Genomic DNA, 23,436 nt, shown 5'->3' with positions numbered 1-23,436 from the left:
GAGCTTCAGGCTTAGTGAGAATCCCTGACTCAAAAAATAAGATGGAACGTGATTGAGGAAAGACACTTGACATTGACATCTGCTCTTCACACACATGTGAACACATATGCACATGTACCTGAATGCATCCATATACATTATACATGTGCATCTAACATACCCCATCACCACCACCAGCAACAACAAAAAGAAAGCTTTGTTGGCACCATGTGGGTGGTGGCTAGAAGGTCTCTATCTCAGACTGTTTTTTACTACTTTATGAAAATAACTGAGGTTAGGAAATTTGTAAAGAGGTTTATGTAGCTCACAGTTTTGGAGGTCTGAGAGAGTGAGATTGGTACCAGTTTTGCTTATGGTTGAGGTTCTCACTGTGCTGTAGAAGCATGGTGTGAACATCTGGAGAGGAGAGGGAACCAAAGAGCCAATTCTCTTTATAACAACCCAGTCTTGTGATAATTAACTCAGTTTCATGGGAGCTATATTAGTTGCTTTATGATGGAGGGACTCCCATGGGCTGATTGCCTCCTAAAGTTCTCACCTCTCAGTAATGTTACATCAGAAACTACATTTCAACAGGAGATCAACAGAGGCAAACTACATCCATATCTTAACAGTCACCAAGATGGGAAAGAAGACTGAGTAAAAGGCTGCTTGATTATTCCTGAGGCAGAGGATGAGAAGGCCTAGACTATAAGCCTTTTTAAACTCCCAAGACTATAAATCTAATGGCAATAGTGCTCTTCATTTGCTTTGCTCAGACAAATCTCAGATGCCTCAGGTAGACCTTTGGGTAGACCTTGATAAGGAGTGCAATGTCTTTTGTTGCATAAGAAGGCAGATGGGGTGGTGGTAGAGTAGAGTTTTGTAAAGATGGAATGCATTTTTGGTTTTCAGTCTGTCCCCTTTAGTAAATCTCCAGGGCAAAGAACCAGGCCCCACCCCCAAATCCCTTGCCATAGAAAACAAACTCTTGACTCCCTGTGGGCTTTGGGAATGTGACTGTTGGGTTTTTGGACCTGGAGTGTCATCCTTGGGGGTCACTCTCAGGTCTTTTCTGGCACCTCATGCTGGCCAGCTCAACTTCTTCTTGCTTGGTCCTTCACAGACAGAATGATACTTTGCCTTTTGCTGGTTGGTATTCAAAACACATCACCTCATAAATGCTTCTCAGGAGTGATCTGGTGACCCTTGTCACCACAGAAGTACCAGGTAGTCATTTTAGACCTCAATTGGAGATTGCCTTGTGATGTGTGAGTTGAAGATACCCAGGCACAGGTCTTCTGGCCATCAGAGCATCATTGGATGTCCGTAGTAAAGGAGCATGTGCAACTGTCCTATCAAAATCTGTGATTAATAGACATAATCTTCACCAGAGCATTAATTTCAGGCATAATCAAAGCGTGCTGAATTATTTCAGTGTCAGACCTTGACAGAGAAGTCAGCCTGGGATTAGCATTTTGATTTAAAGTTCAACGGGTGGTATTTATCTTTATTTCTGTCACATACGAGTGATTGACTGTCTGTCCTGGAAAATAAAAACAAATGCTACTTCCCCAGTGATGTGAACAGGGGGTAATTTAGAGGCATGAGATCATGGTTGGCTGCCCGTGGTGCCATGGGTTGGCAGCCTCTTTCTTGGCTTCCATAGGGTGTCTAGGATTTAGGTTCCCAGGGCTGTCAGCAGCCAGGTGGGAGAATCAGTGTTAACAGTGGAGCAGGTGTGGTGTCCCTGATGGAAGTGCCTCAGGTGAGTGGTGGCCTGGGGTGGGAGTGGCTGCCTTGCAGAGTTGGAGATGACAGATACCCTAGAGCAATAAGGTCTATCCTAGTGCAATTGGGGTCAAAATGTGGGAGACTTCTACCCCTTCCTCAGTGAGACACAGTTAGTGGTGGTGTGTTCTGGATTCCAGCCTGTGTGATAACCACTTTTCAGTCCTATAGAGGGTTTGGAATTGAGTAATGCACCAATACCCGAGTGAGCATGGCCTTTATTGGTGCACATGTCAGTTAGTTACTGTGATAGTAACTTTATCTGCAGTCTATAATCATGACCACAAACCCATTTGCTAGTTTATAGATTAAGAACCTGAAGCCCAGAGATGCCAGATGAATTACCTAAGGTCAGTGAAAATGCCAGAAACCAAGGTTGTACCCATATCAACCAGATATCAAAGCCTGTGTTCTTTTTGCTCCAATACCTGCTTCATTAAGCCAGCTGGGACAGATGCGGGTTGGTGTAAGGTGACCAACCTCTGTTCTTTGCTTTGTGGGTACCTCTGTGAAGGGAAGGGCCTGACGAAGGAAGGAGGGAAGAGAGGGAAAGCAGGAAATGGGAATCAAGACTTCCTGGGTTCTCCAGAGCCCCACGACATCACTCCTATGTTGGAACTCAGGCACCCATTTCTCTCCCCTTTGGATTCTTTTGGCCACAAGTTGGAGGTTCCAGGCACTAGCACTGCTTTGGTCCTAGCACAGATGTGATGTGAGTAAGCTCCACCAACTGACACCAAGGCTCCTTATAATGAGGTGTTTGTAAAAGAATGTTTCAGAAAGCAGTTTGAACATTCTGTGGACACTTGCTTTGAAGTTAGACAGAGGGCATCTGGACATAGAAGGGGTTGGGCCTTCATCTTGGAGAGCTGACCTGGGTACCTGTTGGGCACAGCCTGCCAGTTCCCCATGCTCAGGGGATATACTGAGCAGATATCTAAGACAAAGTTTGAGTCCTTTACTCTCAGATTGATTTGACACAATAGTGGATGCAAGGTATGATTTAAACACCTATTATGCTCAGCTTTCTCAATTAAAAAGTAAATTTTAATAATGGTTTTTATCACCTTGTTTTTCATAAATCAGAGATGCATTGGGTTTTAAAAAGTGCGTTTATAAGAATTACCTCATTATTCTTGTTTTAATTTTACATCTAAAAAAACAACCCTTTAGGAACTTCAGTTATTAATACAAATTGAAGTAGATACTTGCAACTTAAGAGCTAAACCATCTCCTGTCTAACAGATACATGATAGATAATTTGGCAGAAGTTTAAAACTGTTCTATTAGGCAAATAAAATATAACAGAAACAGACATTTAGACTATTTTAGAGACACCACATATTTATGTGTCATGAGTCTTTACATTCAAGAGACAAACATCTAAGCAAGAGTCTATATGTGCTCCATTGGTATTTCAATTATAAAAATAATAAATGGCTTTAAGAACCAACCAATATAAACCAGCATGACTATAATCAAGAGAAGAAACATAAGCTCTTTCATGGTGGAGCCTCATACTTACCATCTTCTCCAGTTAACTCATTGTCCAGAAGCAAAATACAAGCTCTTCAGCTCTTCCAGTTCTCGGGTATTAATCTGAAATGACTTTGTCTAGAGAAAGAAGATGCTGTTTATCCACCCACAGAAAAGGCCACAATCATTAGGAGCCTGGTTGATCATTTTACCATTCTGATAAGTTTGAATAAGTGACTTTAATTGGCTTGGATGATATATTGAAAATTACATGTCAGCAAATATCTGTCTCTAATGTGTTCACCCAGAGCTTTGACAAGCAAAATTGATACTGAAAAAGGATGATGGCTAGGTATTGGTGTGGCTGGTTCTGAAGTGTCTGGGCTCTTCAGTGAAAGACAGGCCCGTGGCCCAGTTCTGGAGTACAGTGGAAACAATGGCTTCACTCAAACACTCCATTGTTGGAAGGAGTAGTCTGTGTTCTAGGGTCTTGCTTTGACCTTTAGTTCATATTTGGTTAAAAAAAATCAAAGTGATATTTTAAAAATGGAGTTAATTAAAAACTATATTACTTTTTGTTTACATCTATTTATCTACTTGTTCATTTGTATGTGTGTGGGCCCATCTGCCATTATCTATGTGTAGAGTACAGAGGATAACTTGTAGTTATCAATTTTATCCCTCTACCATGTGGCTCTGGAGATCAAACTCAGGTTTCATGCTGGAGGAAGGTATCTTTACCTGCTAGCCATCTCACTGGCCCTAAGAATTCAAATTTTTATTTCTGAGATTACAATATAATTACATCATTTTTTTCCCTTTCTCTCCTCCAAATTTTCCCATATATCTCTCCTTGCTCTATCTTTTAAATTCATGACTTCTTTTTCATGAATTGCCTTACATGCAATATTATATATATATATATATATATATATATATATATCTGTATATATATATATACATATACATATACATATACATATACATATACATATACATATACATATACACACACATGTGTATTCCTAAATATTATCTGCTCAGTATAATGTTACTCATGTGCAGTTTTCAGGACCAACCGTCTATCTCCTTGGCCTTGTTGCTCTTGATTCACATGAACACAGAGGTTGTTTATGCAAGTTGTAGGATGATGATCTGATGGTTCCCATGGAGACCAAGATGCTTTGTGTACTGACCCTTTCTGTCCCCAGAAATGAGAAAAGAGGGACAACTACACCAAGATGCAGCGGGGAGGGTCTGGCTGGTGTGGTGGGATGCCTGTAGCACTGGATGCTGGCTCAGAGGAGAAAGCCATGGTTAGCCTGGGACTTCTGATTCTTTGGTAGCTGGCACATATGGCTAAAACAAAGTTTGTAGGGATAACTGAGCCTCAAAGAAAGTTTACTTTGGCCCACAAAGACTAAGAATTTAGGCAAGGTGGTTGGACTGTTTGGTGAAATTTTCAACAGTTCCCATGCAAGGAAATTTTAAAAATAAAGTGAGGAACATGATAGCCTCGTTCATAAAGAAGATGTATGCTGTACCAGCTAAATGGCTATATCTTGTGCCATTGGCCCCATTTTGGAGCTGTATAAAGAGAAGACGTTGTACGTGGATGGACTTCAAGCCTGGATGGAGGCTGGGGCATGGAGATCAGGGTCAGAGGTATTCCCTGGATGGGTTTGGCTTCAAGATTACTTGGGAGGCTTTAGGGATCTTTGGTCCTGCCCTCCAACAGCCTTTTGCCCCATAGTCAGTATTGTTTTGTAGAACAGGGATGACATAAGTCTTCTGAGATGCTGGTCTGGGCTCCTTACAGAAGATGGAAGCCAGGATCAAGGAGATGTAATTAAAAAAGTGTGAAAGATTGGTGGTGGCCACATTCTGTCATAGTAGCTGTGAAGGGGTATTTTAGTCCCTCCTCTCCTTGGGAAATGATGATTCTGAGATCCTGCAAAGCACGCTGATCTAGCTGGAGTCTCCTGTTGTGTCAGAAGTAACATCAAGAGGGAGGCCTGGCTTCCTAATTGCCTACCCTTCCCAAGCCTGTTGACTCTTGGGGACATCTTCCAGATGTCTTCTCTACTGCTTCTTAGCAGTTTATACTAAAGTTTTGCCAGTCTGTTGGTGAACCAGTCCTTCCTCCCATCTGTCAGCTGTGATGCACAAATTGAAACCCTCAGCCCCTCACACTATGTTCAGAAGTCACGGAGAGTAATTGCTCAGCACCCTCCTTTCAAAGATCCTTCACTTAATAGAACTATAAAATCAATCACACGGAGCCTTTCTTACTCTCTGAAAATTAATATCTGGAAAATTCATGGTTGTGGCTGGATCTAAGACAAATCATGCCTCCCAGTTTGATGGCCATGTGGAGGGGCAGCTTAATGACAGATGCATGGAAAGGGCAAGGCAGCTCCTCTATATGAAATGTTTAAGCTAGAAACAAAGGTGCATTTTCTATTCCTAGGAAAATATGAATAGGATCACCAGGAACAAAACATATAGGGTAGTCCAGGACATGCCTAAGTAAATGATTTCTTTTTCTACTCTAGGTTGATACACACATATTTATCAATTAATAACAATCAGGTGGAAGAACACTAGTATTTCTGTAGTGCCTACCACTGTATGCCAAGTATTGTGTATTAAGTATTTCGTATGTGTTGTTTCATTTGACTCTCAGTGTGCAACCCGACAGTATCACTCCTATTGACAGATTCAGGGAGGCTAAGAGGCCAACCTGAAGCTAGGATGTGCAAATGACTTGACTCTCTTGCCACACTCCTTCCTGTTGCTGGTGATGGTACCAATGCTCTGCAAACACATCCCTGGCTTTACCGTGCTTGCCATTGGATAGTGCCGAGCTCTGCGAAGCTCATGGCATGTAATCTGAGCATCACCTGGTTTTCTGGCTGGTTCATTTGTTGTCTTTGACTCGGGCTGTGTTGCTGGTGGAAGAGAGTGTATCTTGGGTAAAAGCACAGGCGGTGGGCCAGTTATCTGGGTTAGGAGGACTGTCTGTAACTACCTCTGCTCTTGGGCATCCAGAAGACCCTGCTATGCCAGAACTCATTCTATGGCCCAGAATATCCAAACTGGTCCCTGCCTTCCACCAGTCTGCTGAGTAGGAAGAGAGAATGGCATTGCCCTGAGAGTGGGGCTGGCACAGGGCTGGTGAGCACTGGGGAATAGAACTCAGAGCCACACCTGCTGACTGTGTTTCAAGTCCCATCTCCTGGAACTCCACTCAAAAGAAGTCCCAACTCCACAGATGGTAGACCTGTTGGGTGTGTGTGTGTTTAAGGGGTGGTAGTGGAAAGGTGGAAACCACTTTATGTGGTTCTGTTGTAAGTCTTGGAGATGTAACAAGTTACTAGTTCAATGTGCACAGGATAGACAAGGACTGCACCCCCTGGGGCATCCCATTATCAGATTCAGGGGCAGGAGCAGAGAGGTGACATTTTGTTGTCAGACTACATACTTCCCCTACCTCTTTGTAAGCAATCTCTTTCTCCACATTCTACTACTGGCAGGCATCCTCCTCTTTAGTGTCTACATTTCAGCCTTTGATTTTCCCAGGAAGCATGTGCCACTGAGGTGAGGCATCAGACCCTCTCATGGGACCCAGTGCAAAGTGTTGTCTGGAGCAGGCTGTGTCCTGGTTTGTGGTTGATCTGAAGCAGGTGTCACAGACCAGTTTAGCTCTGTGGGTGTTGCCTAATGTCATGGATTTTCCCTGCTGAAAACCCCCCATTTTAAAATATTGACAAAACTGGCATCTCAAATAGCTTGTGTATGCCCCAGTCTTCAAGAAGTTTCTCAGAGGGGCTGAAGAGATGGGTCCATGAGTGAAATGTGTTCAGAGGACCTGAGTTCGATGTCTAGCACCCATGTAAAAATCTGAGTGTGCTGATGCACCTGTAATCCCAGTGCAGATGAGGCAGACAGGGAAGGACTCATTGGCCAGCCAGCCTAACCTTGTAGAGCTGCAGGCCAGGGAGAGAACCTGTCTTGAGGGAAAGGTTGATGGTGTCTTAGGAAGTTGTCCTTTGGCTTCCATGCACAGCCACATACACACGTGTACCTACATGTGCGAGTGTGAATGCAAGCACACAACCATCCACACACACAAACATTCACATGCACACATGTACACACATGCATACACCCCCCCCCCACATCATGTGAATAGTGTCTCCATGCTCATCCTTAGTTAAATAGGCCCTAGAAATAACAACAGAGCTCCTGGCTTTCCAAGGAGTGGGTGAATATGAGCACCCACTTCATAGGAAGGAAAATTTTATGAAGTTGTTTGAGTCAGAACCATAACAATACCAATAAAAGTATTTTATGAAGTTGGTGAGGACGCTGCAATATGGGTGCCATTTTACAGTGTGCGGCAGTGGTGCATGCTATAAATGCAAGCTCCCTGACTGCTGCTTGGCCTGTCCCTAAGTGACAGATGTGGCAGCCCTTCCCTTTAAGTGTCCCCTGTGCAGCTTGTAGCATAGGGTAAGATTTAGTGACCCTGGCTGGGAATTGCCAACTGCTTCCTTCCAGAATGGCTTGCTATTCCTGTGGCAATCAGCTACTCATTGTTTCTCTTTCTCTCAATACAAATGTTCATTTGTTTTTTTTAAGACAGGTCTTCATATGTAGTTCAGGCTGACCTTGAACTTACCAACGTCATGCCTCTGCCTCTCAGGCACAGGAATTACAGTCAGATCTGAGCCCCCCACTGCCTGTAAATGCACACGGTCTTAAGAAAGGTAGCTTTTGCACTAAGAGGTACTGACCCAACTTGGGGCTCCTTTAAAACCATGGCTCCTATCCAAGCCTGCCACCCGCTCAGTACTTCTTTTTCTGGCTTCCTCTCCTTGCACCTCTACCTTTAAGAAGCCTGGAACCGACTGTGTAGCTATGTGGCTGGCAGCTTGTGCCCTTCACCTGTCAGGATTTTTCATGGTTTCTAGGAGGGCTCTGATGTGGGTGACGGGCTGAGACATATTCACATTAAATGCTTTGCCTGCTCAGCTCGAGAGGAGCAGGGCTTTGGTACTGAGAGCCTGTCCCACCTGCCCCAACAATTGTCCCTGACAGCAGCAGCACAGGAGGTGCCGAGTCCAGGTACTTTTCCTTCTAGGGAACTTTCCTGGGTCTAGGACAGGAATGGCCCTTCTTGACAGAAAGTGAGGATGGGCTAGAGCTCTCCAGGTCCTCTGCTTATTTTCTTGTTGTGTTGATGTCACCCCCTGCTCTAGAGGGGACACCCTCACACCCATACTGCTAGCTGGAGATGTGACGGGAGGAGGGATATAGAATCTGCCCGTGAGCTTGGAAACCTTGCTTTGCACTCTGCGCTCAAGCTCAAGTGAGGGGACGTGGCATGCAGGCACATCCGAGTAGCTGGTATTGTGTGAGTGAATTTAAATGACCATATTTCTCTATCTTTGAGTACTCTGCCACTTATGGTCTTCCTTGTCGTATTATGATCTGATTGTTAGGGGTCCACCTGAGTTAATAAATTTATATCTTAGACCTCCAAAAGAGATGATATTAGCAAGTGAGTCCTGTGATAGGTGACTTGGCTATGGGGGTAGAGCCTTGTAAAAGAGACTCTAGAGAGCTATTTTGCCTTGTCCAGCATGTGAAGATATAATGAGAAGGTCCCATCGAAGAACCAGAAGGCAGGTGCTCTCCAGACTCTGAATCTGTTGGTACCTTGATTTTAAACTTCCATATTTCAGAGCAAGGAGGGAAAAATACATGATTCCTAAGTCCAGTTCTGTTGCTTGCATGCCCTGTTCTCTTCTCTTTGATTGGGCAGAAAGTGGTCCTGTCTCTGTAGGTCAGTTTTCTATCAGCTTCAGTTGCCTCTCCACAAGTGTGCCTTCCGGGGTCTACACCGGCCTCTCCGCAAGCATGCCTTCCTGGGTCTATACCTTCAGCCGGTTCTTTCTCTCAGCCTGGAGTGCCTTTCTCACCATCTCTTAACGTATCTTCATGACCTGGTTACAGTGGCTACTCTTCTGTGTGGTGTACCTGGGCCCTCCTTTGTGTTCTGTGCCGGAAACTCACCAACACAGTGTTGTTATCTTATTTTTAAACCTTTTAATGCAGTTCATAGAAAATGTTAATTCTCAGGCAAAATTCCTATATTTACCATTTCTGGTTCTTCAATTTCATTCTTGTGCTTCCTAGTTACCTTCTGGTGCCATTTATTTTTATCCTAAATGCCATTTTTTTTCCTTAATATTTTTATATTGTAAGCAGGCTTGTTAGCAATAGTAGTCTCTTAGTCTTGTTATCCAGGAATGTCTTTATTTTGTCCTCATTTTTTTTTTCTTTGTGGAATACTTTGCTGGATGTAGACTTCTTGACTGATGGATTTGTCTTTGTACTTTGAGTACTATCCTGTTGCCTTTGAGTCTCCCTTGCTTCACCAGTCAGGTGTTCACTACCTCATGTGCCTTCATGTGTTGATTGCTTCTCTTGCCTCGTTCAAATGTTCCGGCTTGGCTGTGGTGTGCAAACTGACTCATTTTAGGTATATCTCACAGTGTCATTTGGGCTTCTAAGTGTATATAGATTGTTGCTCCCCATCAAATTTGATCCTTGACTTTTAAAAAGTTTTTCTTTGTCCCTTTTCTCCTTTGATAGTTTTGGTCATATTTCTGGGAATCTGTGTGATGTCAGCCAGTGGATTTCCGTGCATTGCTCTTTAGTGCTCTTCTTGAGACGTGATGATTCCCCTTGCTCTGTCTTCACCGTAACTGGCTCTCCCCTCTTGTCCTGTGCCAAATCGTCTGATGAGCTCCTCCATTGAGTTTTTCATGTCAGTTGTTGTATTTTCATCTCCAGAACTTCAGTTTTGAATGAAGACGAACTCCTAGCTCTGTGAAGATGTGTTTGTCTGTCATTGTTGTATTTCCCTTGCTTATTTCCACATGGTTTTCTATACATTTTCAACATATTCACAGTGCCACTTTGAAGAATGCTGAATTCAGCGATTCAGAGGCAGTTTCTACTGAATGCTCTCTTTTTTGAGCATGAGCCATACTTTTCTTTTTTTAATTAAATATTTTATTTTATAATTAACTTAATTTCACATATCAGCCACAGATTCCCCTGTCCTCTCTCCTCCACCCCCCAGCTCTCTCTCCATTCCACCCACATTCCCAGCTCCTCCAGGCAAGGTCTCTCCTGGGGAGTCAACCCAGCCTGGTGGACTCAGCTGAGGCAGGAACAGTCCCTTCCTCCCTACACCAAGGCTGAGCAAAGTGTCCCAGCATAGGCCCCAGGCTCATACTTTTCTCTTTCTTTGGCTGTTTCATATTTTTGTTATGGTTGTTGTTAAAAATGAGATACCTTAGACCATATACTGTATCGCCTCTGGAGTCTCCTTTCTCCTTGTCTATATGTTGATGTGTGTGTGTGTGTGTGTGTGTGTGTGTGTGTGTGTGTGTGTGTGTGTATGTTTGTAAGTGTGCTGGTGGAAGCCAGAGGTAGATTTTCTATGTTTTCCTCAATCACCCCACCTTAGTTTTTAAGACAGCATCTCTAACTGAACCTGGCTCTCACTGATTTGGTGTGGCTGGCATCCAGCAAGTCCCAGGATCATTCTCTTCACTGAATCTGGAGCTCATTGGTTGGCTAAGCCAGAAGGCTGGATCCACGAGTCTCTTCGATGTCAGTGCTGGAGTTACCAATGTGTACTGTTGCTACACACAGCCTTTACATGGTTGCTGGGGATTCAGATGCAAGAGGTTCTTTTTTTTTCCCCCTTGGTTTTTCGAGACAGGGTTTTTCTGTGTAGTCTTGGTGCCTATCCTGGATCTCACTCTGTAGACCAGGCTGGCCTTGAACTCACAGAGATCTGCCTGATTCTGCCTCCCCAGGATTAAAGGCACGTGCCACCACTGCCTGGTGCAAGAGGTTCTGATTTTCCTATCCCCAGAGAATTTTGGTGCTCTTTTGTATAGTAACTTACTTGGGCTAATCAGTGATAAATGCAGCTGCCTGGCGGTATGTGGGCAGTGATGTTTTCATCTTTGTTTCTACATTCAACTCTTGGTGTTACTGTTAGTATTTGTTAGAATGCTAGGATGTTAGCTTAACTTATAAAGAAAAATGGGCTTTTTTTAATTGGCTCACAGTTTTGGAGGTTTCAGCCTATGATTGGTTGGCTCTATTGCTTTATAGGCCTGTATTGGGGTGGCATATTATGGTAGGAGTGCATAGCTTAGCAAAAATGCTCACCTCATGGCTGGAACTAACAGAGAAGGAGAGAAAGGAGGTGGCTTTCAGATGTCCCCTTCCAAGACATCTCCAGTGACTGGAAGATCTTCTACTAGGCTATCTCTCAATGGTTCATAACCTCCCAATAGCACCATGCTGACTGTTATTAACACGTGGACTAATGGAAGGGCATTCTTTGTGCATACTACAGCACGTAGTAGCTTGTGTGTATAGGCTAGAGGTCTCCTTGTGATTAGACAAAGACTAGGCTCTTTCTTCTCAAGACACTTAGCCTTCTCTCTGTCTGATGAAGTTTTTTTATGGGTTGGTGGTAGGTGGATGTGCATCAAGATCAGGCCTATTCCAGATCTACTCTGGCTTTGAATTTCCAGCAGGACCTTAAAGATCTCCTATGAGGAAGTACAGGCTAAAAGCTGTGAGGATGAGGTGGGCACCCTGGTCCTCTCTGGCCTTCATCTGTTATGTGTCTACCCACAGATGGGAAGATGCTCGCTCCATCCATGCCACAGTCTCCTCTGATGAGACTGTTGTGTCTGCTGCTGATGCTGGCACAAGCAGCCCAGCCATTTCACATCCAGTGAGTCACCTTTGGTGTCACAGCTCTCATGACCTCACGTTCTTTGTTCTTCTGTGTTAGAAGAGCTCAGGGTAGGGTGGTGGTTCAGGCCTCGGCAAGGATGCCACAGATGCCCACTGTTTTCATGCAAAGTTCAGTCTTTGAAACACACATGCTTCTCAGACTGCTGGTTGTCTTTGGTCTGTCCCCAGGATGCCGAGATGCACTTCTGTTACTTTTGTACAGCTCTATGGTTGTTGTTTTAGTAATAGGATCATCTGTCTGTCTCCTTTCTCTGTGCTAGCTATAATCTCTTCCAGCTTGCTGTGTTTTGATGTGATCATCTTTTGCCTGTATGTGGCCACTGGAGAACTTATGTTCCTCTTCTAATTATACAGTTAGGAAGTGTGCCATCTAATTCTGCTGAAGGTTTACCTTTAACTCTCCCATGTGTGACTGATGCCGACCTGGTAACCAGCAAACATTTGCTGTACTCGTTACCTGAAGATGGACTGTGTAAGCCACCTGAATACTGGATGTTAAGTCCTTCATAGACCTGGTCTTGGGATACAAACATAGGGCTTTCCCTTTTGTGAAATGTCCAAATTTCTCCTTGAAATAGCTGTGTATGTTAAATAGGGTGTCACTGTATCTAGAACAATACCCAGTGTGGAGTAACCCTTTGTGATCTTTAATTTCATCTCTTCCATAAGATGTGTTGTTGATCAAGATAATATGCTTTGGTAATCTGGCCCATCCATCTATCCATCATCCATCCATCCATCCATCCATCCATCCATAAATTTTGCTAAAGAAGCTAAGATAAGTGAGACAGCCTAGATGCTCTGGAGAAATGCTTAGTGGGAAAGACAAAATGATAAACAATAGTTTACAAAGCCGTGACAGGCGCAAATGGAGAGGCTCAGGTACAGAGAGAGGTTGGATGGTGTGACAATTAGTGTTGGAGATCTGACATCCATGATTCTCTGCTGTAGCCTTGGGACTCTAGTCAGGAGTAGGGGGACATAAGCTACAGGGTCACTTACTCACCTCCTGCAGGCCGGACTTCTTGTCTGAGAGACTGTACAGTTGACCTCAGATTATGGCAGTCACACACAAGATCACACTCTCTTCTTAGGAGGCACAATTTAATTGTTCCCGTCAAGACCCAGATCACATTCTATCCACTGTTTGCCTAGAAGTGCTCCTATGTCACAATTTTTGAGTGTAGTCTGGAGCTGCCTTGCAAGGTCCTATTGTGTTTTTCACAAAGGAAGCTCCCCTTCCTCTGATGGGTAACTAGATCTACTCCCTCTATGCCCCACTAGTAGAGGAATTTATATCCAGGCCAAAGAGAAGAAGTCCTTCTGTGGTTATTTCTGCTCTGCAGAGGGTATCCTAATGATTCAACTGCAGACACAATGATTTCATTTCCTTTGGTGGCATGAGATGAATGGCCCTCACCCCTGGGCCCATGTGCCAAACTGCTTCTTCCATTTCCCCAAGTGTGGTCAGCTTCCATGCCAGTTCCTCCCAGTGCGGTCAGAGGGTGGGCACCGGGACACCCTTGAGAAAATGGGCTGGCTGTTACCCTGTCCTTTGGATTGCCTTTTCAACCCATCAGAGTAATGTGTCACTTTTTGGCCTTTACCCATCTCAGAGGCCAAGAGGCAGAAGAGCAAGGGGCAGCCTGTAGATTTTCCTGGTCCAGTTCGCCATACGCCAGGCTCTGGCTGGTTGTTAATCCAGAAGCAATTTTTCTTTGCAAATACAGACCCATTTCAGAAGTTGAGTGCTCTATGTTGTGGCTGAGCAGAAGCCCATTATGAAGTGGTTCATTGCTTCACATTGCCATCTGCCAGGGCAGGGCTCTGAGGCCCCATTTGGGAGAACGTTAGTGCAGCCCCGTGGAACCCAGGTTGCCCATAATGCTGCCTTCGCCATACCTCCCAAGTCCCACATTGCTCCTTCCATGCACATCAGCTGGAGCATAGCCCTGGCTCTCCTCTGCCAGCCCCAAGATCTTTATAGCTCATATTTACTATTCATTATTGTTTCCAGAGTACATCTTGTGTGACATCTCTTCAGTGGTAAAATGGCTTCTCCCCACTCTTCTCCACAGAATAACCACAAAACCTCTTATCTGGGCCTAGAGAGGGGTTCTTTTTACAAAAAGTCTGTGAAGAGAGGGTGAGAGAGCAGGGGAGCCCACTAACCTTGGCAGGAGGTGTTTTAGGAAGGAAAGATGAAGGAAAAGAATGGAGCAATGGTGGGTGCTGATGCGTCCCACCCCCACCCCAGCCAATGGCCCAGGTTGAAACTGGAACCTCTGGGTATTTATCCACAAAGTCACCTGAATGAGGAAGGAGGGTCATGTGAGGGGAGCCAAGGGAAAAACAAAAGAATCCATTTATTATTCTGGCAGGAAATTTGTTCTTTGGATTCTGTAGCTGCAGACATAATGATTTCATTTCCTTTGGTGGCATGAGATGAATGGCCCTCACCCCTGGGCCTGTGTGCTGAACTGCTTCCTCCATTTCCCCAAGTGTGGTCAGCTTCCATGCCAGTTCCTCCCAGTGCGGTCAGAGGGTGGGCACCGGGTCACACTGACTAACAGAGTGTGATCTTGCCTGTGGAGCCTCCAGGATACCTGGAGCTGCTCCAGGTTAAAGCATCCCACCCAAACAGGGTGACATGGGGTCTCTGGGACTTGCAACAGCAGCAGAGAGGCCTGGCTGGCTTCCTGCTTTAGAAGGAAGGCCTTACCTGTGGTCTGAGCCTGTGCTAGTGTAGAAGGCAGCGGGTATTAGGGCTGACACCAGCCTGTTGGCCTTGCGACTTACTCGGGGTCCTTAACTACACCAAACTTCAGTTTCCCAGTCTGTAAACGCTGAGACTCTGCCTAATTTATGAGGCTCTGCACCAAACAGCTTCAAGTGAAGCTTTCTGTGGGCATGTTGCTAGTCTCGTGGCCCCTATAGACTCCTGGTAGTGATATGGAGGATGATTTCTGGTGCCCAGTCCGCCTTGGTTTTGTGTGCCATGCATACACTTACATGTGAATATGTGTGTGTCTCTCATGTGTATGAATGCATGTGTCTGTGTTTGGTTGTACATGCACATGTATAAATATGCATGTGGAGGCCACTAAGTGGCAACCTTGGATGTTGTCCCTCAGCCACTGTCTATCATTTTAGAGATAAGATCTCTCACTAGCTTGGAACTCACCAGAGACTAGGCTGGTGACTCCAGGTATCTGGCTGTCTCCACTTCCCCAGCACAGGCATTACATGTGTATGACATCACTCCTGGCTGGTTTTTTTTTTTTTTTTTTTTTTTTGGTGGGTTCTTGGAACTGAGTTCAGGCCCTCATGCTAATAAGGCAAGTCCTTTACTAACAGAACTATTTCCATAGCTCAGTCAGTCATGCTTTAAGAATGCAACCAGATGACATGGAGTAGTACTAGTCTATCCTGAGATGATGAATTCAAGAAGGAAGACAGAAACCACAAGATCTTAGGATGCTTCCCTGGGACCTGTGACGGCCCTTCTCACCTGGGTCCAGGCTTCCATACTTCATGGACAGACACCTCACAGGGGTATCAGATTCCATATTTGAGTAAGGGGTCAGTGTTCAGACACACAATTTTCTCACTGTGGTTCAAAGAATGCATCTGGTGTCCCACCTGGAGTCAGCTTTTGGGAGTGTGGTGGTATGGAGTCCGCACCCAGCCTGGCGTAAACCAGGTTCATTATTAACTGTTTATTTATGAACTACCTTTTCTATTCCAGAGAGTTGTGAATGTGCCTTATGGGGAGGCCTTTTTGTGTTCTCCTAGGCCTCAGTTTCCCAAGTATGTCTTTTCCACCCCAGCCACTCATTAATAATGGCAAAAATGAATCTTTTATGCTCAAAGATATTTTCAATTGGAATGAGATGCAATTAAGCAGGATTAAGTTGAAAGAACATAGGAGCATTGTGACCAAGACTGGGATTGTCTGCTTCCAGGGACTTTGGGGACAGGATGAGGCTCCCAGCAGGGAAAGGATGATTCATTTGAGAAGGAGGAAGTCTTTTTGGAGGCATGGGTGTGTCTTCATGAAGCACTGCATCTCTGAAAAAGAAGTTAAATACCGATAACAGAGTAATTTTAATAAACATTTTACTTTTAATATGTTTATAGTGTTGTTAATTATCTCTCTAAGTGGAGAAAATAGAAATTGTAGCACGTTGAACAAAGATTGCTGATTAGGATAATAAAATGGAAATTTTAATCAGGACGGTAACTTTAAGTCAGGGGGAATTTTTTCCTAGGCTGTTGGAGTCTTCATCTTTATTCAACACCCCGTTTATCATCACCATTCCATTCATTGCCGGCATTGGATTAATATTGACAATTTAAACTAGAAATAACTTCTTACTATTGTGGTTCTGGCACAATAATGGCGCTACAGAGCTTGAGGAAGCCGTTCAGCCAGCAAGCTTGTGCCTTGCTGTGGTGGGCCCAGTCCTCCAGATACCCAATTGGAGGGGACTCTGTTAGGTGGCTTCTCTATGACACCTCATTCAATAATGTAATAATATAGTCTCCTGTGTTCTTTATGTGCATGTGTATATCTGTGTATGGTATATGTGTTTACATGTATGTGCACATATGTGCAGGTATGTGTGCATATATGCATAGAGTGGCCAGAGGTTGATATCAGATGTCTTCCTCCATTTTTTTTCCACTTTATCTTTTTGAGACACAGTCTCTCACTGAACTTAAAGCTAGCCAGGAAGCCCCACAGTGATCCATCTGTCTTTATCTTCCCAGTGCTGGGATTATAAGAAAACACTGACGCATTCAGCTTTTTGTGTATGTGCTGGGGATCCAAACACAGTTACTCACACTTGAACAGTGAATACTTACTGATTAAGTCATCTTTCCAGCCCTCGTGCAACAGGCCTTTGGTGGCTCAAAGCTGTTTCTTCAATGGTGTAACAGTGTTCAGAGTCTGTGGACCTCAATATCTTCAAGGTATTATGTGGATGCTGACAAGGGTGATATCCGAGTGTGTTGTAGAAACCATACTTATGCAAAGGTGTGATGTGAATGTTCAACAGTGAGGACCGCAACATGCCAGAAGTTTGGGGCCCACAGTATCAGCATATACATGGGAGGTTGAGAGTCTCTACCCTTAAATGATTCTCAGACATCAGCCTCAAAACCACCCAATGGGCCTGCTGACATGGACTGCTGGGCTGTAGCTCTGTGTGGAGCCAAAAGGGCAGAATTTTGAGCAAGTTCCCAGATACTGCTGCCGTCTGTGCAGAGACTCCACTGTGAGTATGGCCAAGGGAGGCTGCTAAGAGCAAGGCAGGACTTCCAGAGAAGAGGCTTTCCAGTCCTTCCAGAAGAGGAATCTCACCCATGCAGGACATGGGTCCTGGAAGTGGGTGGGGCCGGGGTGAGAAATGGGAGTGTGTCTGGCCATGAGTAGAGAGGTGTTTGGCCAGCATCTGGAGCTGGGAGTTGGATGGGTGGCTCTTTGCACTATCTCTGGGGAGAGTTACTGGCTCAAGGAAAGCTGCTGCTGCTATAGTGAGGATCTTGAATCAGAAGCAAAGCTATGGGGTTTCGGGTCAGAAGTTTTTCATGCCAGCGGGAGCCTGGCTCATGTGGGCTGCCTTCTGAGATTCAGCTCAGCCTTGACACTGTAAAGACCTGTTCTGGGGCCCATCTCCCCATCCTTACCCTCAGGATTAACTGCCTGAATTGTTGCCTTTGCTGGGGATGGTGGACATAGGGAGGTAAGTTGAGGTAGGGGAGGACGGGGGGAGGACGGGGAAGGACATGGATATGTGTCCTCTGGGTCTGGTTCAAGAAGTCTCTATAATGGAAGAAAGGGCCATCTCCCATCCCTTGTTACTTCTGCTGGGCCCAATTTTGGGGTCACTCAGCAGCAGAGCTCCAGTGTCTGGTGGCTGTTCTGGGAAGCTGCTTCTGTAGACTGTGCTTTGGGACTCTGGGGAGAGGCAGGCTTGCAGACTCCAGCCTGGATCCACCTCCTCATTGCCGCAACTTCACACTCCATTCTCTCTTCCCCTCTTTGGAGCCTCTTCCCCAATCCTCTGGGGCTCCACAAATGTGCGACATGGTTTCTTAAAAAGGCCTCTTTCTTCTCTTTGATCATAAAATTGCCAAGGAACAATGGCTGTCATTTAAAACAGCAGCGTTAAAGCTCCTTCCCCACCACTCACTGCCACCGTCACCGTGTTCCACATCAAAACAGCTGGGAGCTCCCGAGAGGAGCCTGCCTCCATCCTTCACTGTGAGCCATCCTGAGGGCACTGCTGCGTGCCATCACCTTGGGGAACTGAAGGTGACCACCGGCTTTGCCCCTGGGAAGATGGGCTCCACCTTAAGTGGAGGCTGAGAGGGGTTAGGGATGGGGCTAGTCTCCACAACCCTGTCCACTGGCTTGGGAAAAGTGGACAGGAAGAGGCCAACTTCCCAGGCATGCTGAGAGGGGCCATAGATGGCTTAGGGACCAAATTAGAAACCCTGGTGCAGGAGACAATCAGCCTTTCTGGGATTTTCCTCCCAAAGCCCTAGAGAGAGAGCTTTGGGGTTCCGTGTGTGAGGAATGGGGAACAGAGGCAGTAGTGCTGTCACCATGGCTGTGGCTGATAACTCCTTGTCATAACCCACTCCATCCTCATTTCCTGGGAGCCGGGGCACTCAGAGGGTACGAGGGAGTGTAGACAGGGTCTCCAAAGAGCAGAATCAGCTGCCGCTCTGCGGGTTGGGGCAGAGCCAGGAGAGTGTGTATCTGCTTGCCCTGGGGCCAGCCCCATAGAGGCTGCTGGAGGGGAAGCTACCTCACAATGGGAGGATGGGCCTTGGCCACCAGCCTGGACCAGGAGCAGCCTTTCCCCCTCTTCCCTGTTAGGCCATTGCCTTGTTTCCTTCAGGCTTGAGATCTAAGTGTGTTTAGGGAGCAGGGAGTGCAGATTGCAGGTCCCTTTAGTGCTGGAGTCAATCAAAGAGAGAAAGGAGGCTTAGGGTCTCCAAGGCCTATAGGCCATGTTTGGAGGAGAGAATGAATTTGGGCTTCAGGGAGACAGAGAAAAGAAGGGTGTCGGTGTTTGCTTCTTGTGATACTCCCTTGGGGACAAGTGTCCCAGGTGGTTAGGTCTCATTCCGTGGGTTTCCTCTAGGGTTTCCTCCACTGCCGAGCCATCCTGTGCTTTTCCTCCCATGGTCCCAGGCCCTCTGTTCTGCCCTCCCATCTCCACTCCCCTGTGATTTCCTCTCTGTGGCTTCTGTCAGCTGCCCTTTGGTGTCTTCTCTTCCTGTCCCCTCCTCTCTCCCTGGCTTCCCCTGCCTGTTCCATCCTTCACTCCTCGTTCATATGCTGTGTCCCTGATACACTTGGGTTTGCTTGTGTGGGAAGTACATGTGTCTCTCTGTCTTGGCTTCTACAGGCTTGGTCCACCTTGGGCTTCTGCTAGTTTACCACGGGACAAAGCTTTACACATTCTAACTTCTCCCTGTTTAACGAAGAAGAAGCATTTCTCTTTCTTTCTTTCTTTCTTTCTTTCTTTCTTTCTTTCTTTCTTTCTTTCTTTCTTTTCTCTCTCTCTCTCTTTCTTTGTTTTTAATATGTCAAGTCTTTAAAAGAAGGCATCAATATCAAGTTTCCTTTGTTAGACATTTACGTTGACCACAAATAATAAAAGAAGTTGCAAATCCTGACAGTCTGGAAAACATATTGTAATATGTTTATCTTACTGTAGCCCTGCCCATGCTCCCACTGCACTATGGTCATTTGCTAGCCTTTAGAGGCCTGGCAGGTTTCCTTGGACCTGCAGATGAGCCCTGGATCTTAAAGCATCTTTTGCTCCAGGTCTGTCTTGAATCTCACCCAAAAGTGGATTAGCAGCAGGACCTTAGGACTACAGAGTCTGTCCAAGTTCAGATTACATGTTCCCACCTCTCTCTTGATAGTCACTGTGCACTTGACCTACCCCGGAGTGTATTCCTACATGTTTTAAGTGGTCACCACAGGAAAGACAACGCCACTGTGGTGCTATTTGCTGGCTGCTCCTCACGTCTCTGTCTACCTCAGTGGTGCCCTCTTTTCTACTGTTCTACGTTCTGGCACTGCGCCTTGACCCTCAATCTGTAGCCACAGTATACCCCACCACTCCCACCCTGGCAAGCTGTGTTTTCACAGATGGTTCTGTTAAATCTGGATGGGCTCCGAAGATGTTATTGGATTTCTGCAGCCCTCTTATGCCAAGACCATATGGGGCTGAGGAGAAGAGGGCAGAGGATCAGCCATTCCCTCCTGCCCACCCCTGTTTCATTTGGGATCTTTTGCATGGTATTTTGGTGAGTCCATTGTACTGAGGTGATGGGTCTATGAAGAGAAATTTTGTAGATGTATTCAGGTAGGTCAGGAACATCAGTCTCACCAGGATGAGAACTGGGGCCCCAGGATTAACACTGAGAGAGAGGGGGGGAAGCCCTATGGCCAAATGCTCTCAACACTTCCTATTTCCTGTTCCAGCCCCACCCATGTTTCCAGGCCCCATTTTCCTCTGTGCGGTGAGGATTTCCCCCTGGAAGCACCGAGAAGCCTCTCCTTGAGAAGCTCTGCTTGCCCTGAGGTGCCTAGAACAGCTGCCAGTGCATGTTATAATTGTGAGAGGGGAAAAGAGGAGAAAAATGTAAAGAGTAGAAAAAAGAGGCAAGGACAGAAAGCAAAGGGAAGGAGTGATAGAAACAAAGAATTAGGAAGATATAGAAAGAGACAGAGAGATATATATAGATAGAGGTCAAGAGAGAGGTCAAGAGAGAGAGAGACAGAGAGAGACAGAGAGAGACAGAGAAAGAGAGAAGACACACACAGAGAGAATCACATACACAGAGAGAATCACACACAAAGAGAGACACATACACAGAGACAGAGATATATAGAGGTCAAAAGAGAAAGAGAAAGAGAGAGGACACACACAGAGAATCACACACAGAGAGAATCACACACAAAGAGAGACAGAGGGTTTTATCTAGGCAGATGCATACCCTGCCACTCAAATTATTTATTGGCATTGCACAAAGAATGACTATCCCTGTCTTTAGCTAACAGAGGGCCACTGTCATAAGAGTCATGGGACAAAGAAAAGTAGAGACACAGAGAACTGTGAGTGGAAGAGGATGCTGGACTAGGTCATGAGACCAAGGCCTGATCCTGCTGTCAGCTGTTCTGAGTTGCTTTAGTTATGAGTGTCAGTCAACCCACTTCTGCATGGTCCCAGGGCAGGTGAGGTCTCTGTCAACACTGAATGCCTTTGACTGTCATACATGAGGAAGGAGGAAGTGGAACTGGGCTGGGGAGTGGAGAGAGAAGAAAAGAAGGAGGGGAGTGTGGAAGACAATGGTGTCAGTGCAAGGTAAAGGAGGGAATGTGTAGGAGCCATGCTCCTGGAAGTGGAGGTGTTGACCTGTGACATCCATCCCTTCTTGGGCTAGCCAGATAAATTGAGAGGCAGTCACAGTGTCTATGAACCTGTCCAGGGCATGTCAAGGCATGCCTCTCATTATGGACCTGGGAATGGAGGAAAATGGCAGACATGCTTTCATGATACTATGTCAATAGACCTTGGTAATGAATTGAGCAAGGGATAGAGGGAGATGTCAAAAAATGGACTCTAGATTTCTAGCATTTGCAGGTGATGTATGCCCCTGCTTGAGATGGAGGTGGTTTGGAAGATCACCCTGTGGGATGGCTATTGTTGATGGTCAACTTGATTGGATCTAGAACTCCCTAAGAGACAAGCCTCCAGAATGTCTGTGAGGGATGATCTAGCTGAATTAAACTGAGGTGGGAAGACGCAGGTTAACTTTGGGTGCCACCATCCCTCGGACTGGGGTCCTGGACTGAGTAAGAAGGAGAAAGCAAACTGAGCACTAACCTTCGTCACTGCTTCCTGACAGTGGATGTGAAGCCTTCAGCGCTCACTGGCTGTGATTCTTTCTCTGATTGGCTCTATCCTAGACCTATAAGCCCAATGAACCCCTTTCCCTTGAGTTGCTTTTGCCAGCCATTTGGTCACAGAAACAGGAAAAGTTGCTAGTGCACCATGTTCGGGTCTTGACTGCACTGACTCAGGTGCCCATGAGACTTCCAAGTGGCTGTTGGTAGGAGGCTTGCAATGTGTGTATGTGTGTGGTCTGAAGTCACACGGAAAGCTGGCACAATACCCAAAGCTTCCTGGCTCAGTTTCCATACAGGGAGGGCACCACATCCTGGGGCAGCCTTTCCTTTTCAGCCAAGGGCCAGAGACCATCCATCATAAGGTCCTCACCATGAGCCCGTTCTCAGCCACAGAATCCTCCATTCCAGATGGCTATTGCTAACTGTGCACTTTGGTATGTGACAAGGCACCTTGGTATGTGACAAGACTCACACCTTCCTCTCCTACCCTGGGAATTAGCCAGGCCTGTCATATAAAGGAAATGGTGTTGGCTCTTTCATGAGCCCTGGCATGATGGTGGTGGGATGGTGCTAGTGGAGCTATTTGGGGCTTCTAGATGTATGGGTATCATTGTATGAAAGGGGTACATTGTGCCTGGTGTGTGTGTGTGTGTGTGTGTGTGTGTGTGTGTGTGTGTGTGAATATGTGTGAGATAAACAAGTGAGTAGATGAGGCAGTGTCTGTAGCCTCTTAGAGGTTTAGGATCTTGCTTGATAATTTAGGGAATGAGATGCTCAGAGCGGTATGGGAGAGGAAGGTTCCCCTAGAGGGAAATCTATATCCCTGTCTTTATGACCTAAAGTCTCTCTGTGGACTAAGTTGGAACCATGGTAAACCTGGCCATGTGGTTTCCAGTGCATGACAAATGGCTTTTCACTGCACTGATCCTGGGCAAGATGCCCTCACCCCACCCTGAAGAGCTTCAGGAAGCAGTCCCCACAATGCTCCTGGTGGTGTTGACTGTGAGGGTGTAGCTGGCAGTGTTCACTGCATTATACAGCAAGCTCTCCGTGGGGACCCAGGGGAGGTGTTGCATTAGGCTTTGATACTAGGAACAGCCAGGCTTTTGTGAGCAATCATTCTGTTTATGTCCTGTGCACCCTGTGACCCGTGTAACTGATCAGATTTTCTTTATCTATTGACTGCTAGAAAATCGAGCTCCAAACATGTGGTTTGGCCATAGAAAATGAGTTGTTTTAGCGTCACCATGGGCTTACAGTTTATGTCTTTACTCTTGGTTGAGCTTCTTCTGTCTCAAATATTTTTCTTTAGCGATATTTTCATTGCCTTCTTTTCTTATTATAAAACATATATAGATTCCCTATAAAAAGTTAAGAAAATATAG

General features: G+C 45.7%; 1 protein-coding gene across 3 annotated transcripts in view; it reads left to right on the top strand.

Annotated features, from left to right (window-relative positions):
* Positions 1-21,351: 21,351 nt before the first annotated feature.
* The window catches only part of Ephb1 (EPH receptor B1), a 394,573-nt gene continuing 392,488 nt past the window's right edge, over positions 21,352-23,436 (top strand). For 2 of the 3 annotated variants that reach the window (XM_036192518.1, XM_036192520.1), the window contains exon 1: positions 21,476-21,506. In XM_036192518.1, coding sequence (XP_036048411.1) covers positions 21,491-21,506 — 16 coding nt within the window. In that variant the 5' untranslated portion in view covers positions 21,476-21,490. Of the gene's footprint in view, positions 21,377-21,475; positions 21,507-23,436 lie in introns of those variants that run through there. The other variant, XM_036192519.1, reaches the window with a different exon arrangement.

This window comes from Onychomys torridus, chromosome 7 (assembly GCF_903995425.1).
Source record: "Onychomys torridus chromosome 7, mOncTor1.1, whole genome shotgun sequence".
NCBI lineage: Eukaryota > Metazoa > Chordata > Mammalia > Rodentia > Cricetidae > Onychomys > Onychomys torridus.
Note: the sequence above shows the minus strand (reverse complement) of the source record. Positions and strands in the feature narration are given on the sequence as shown.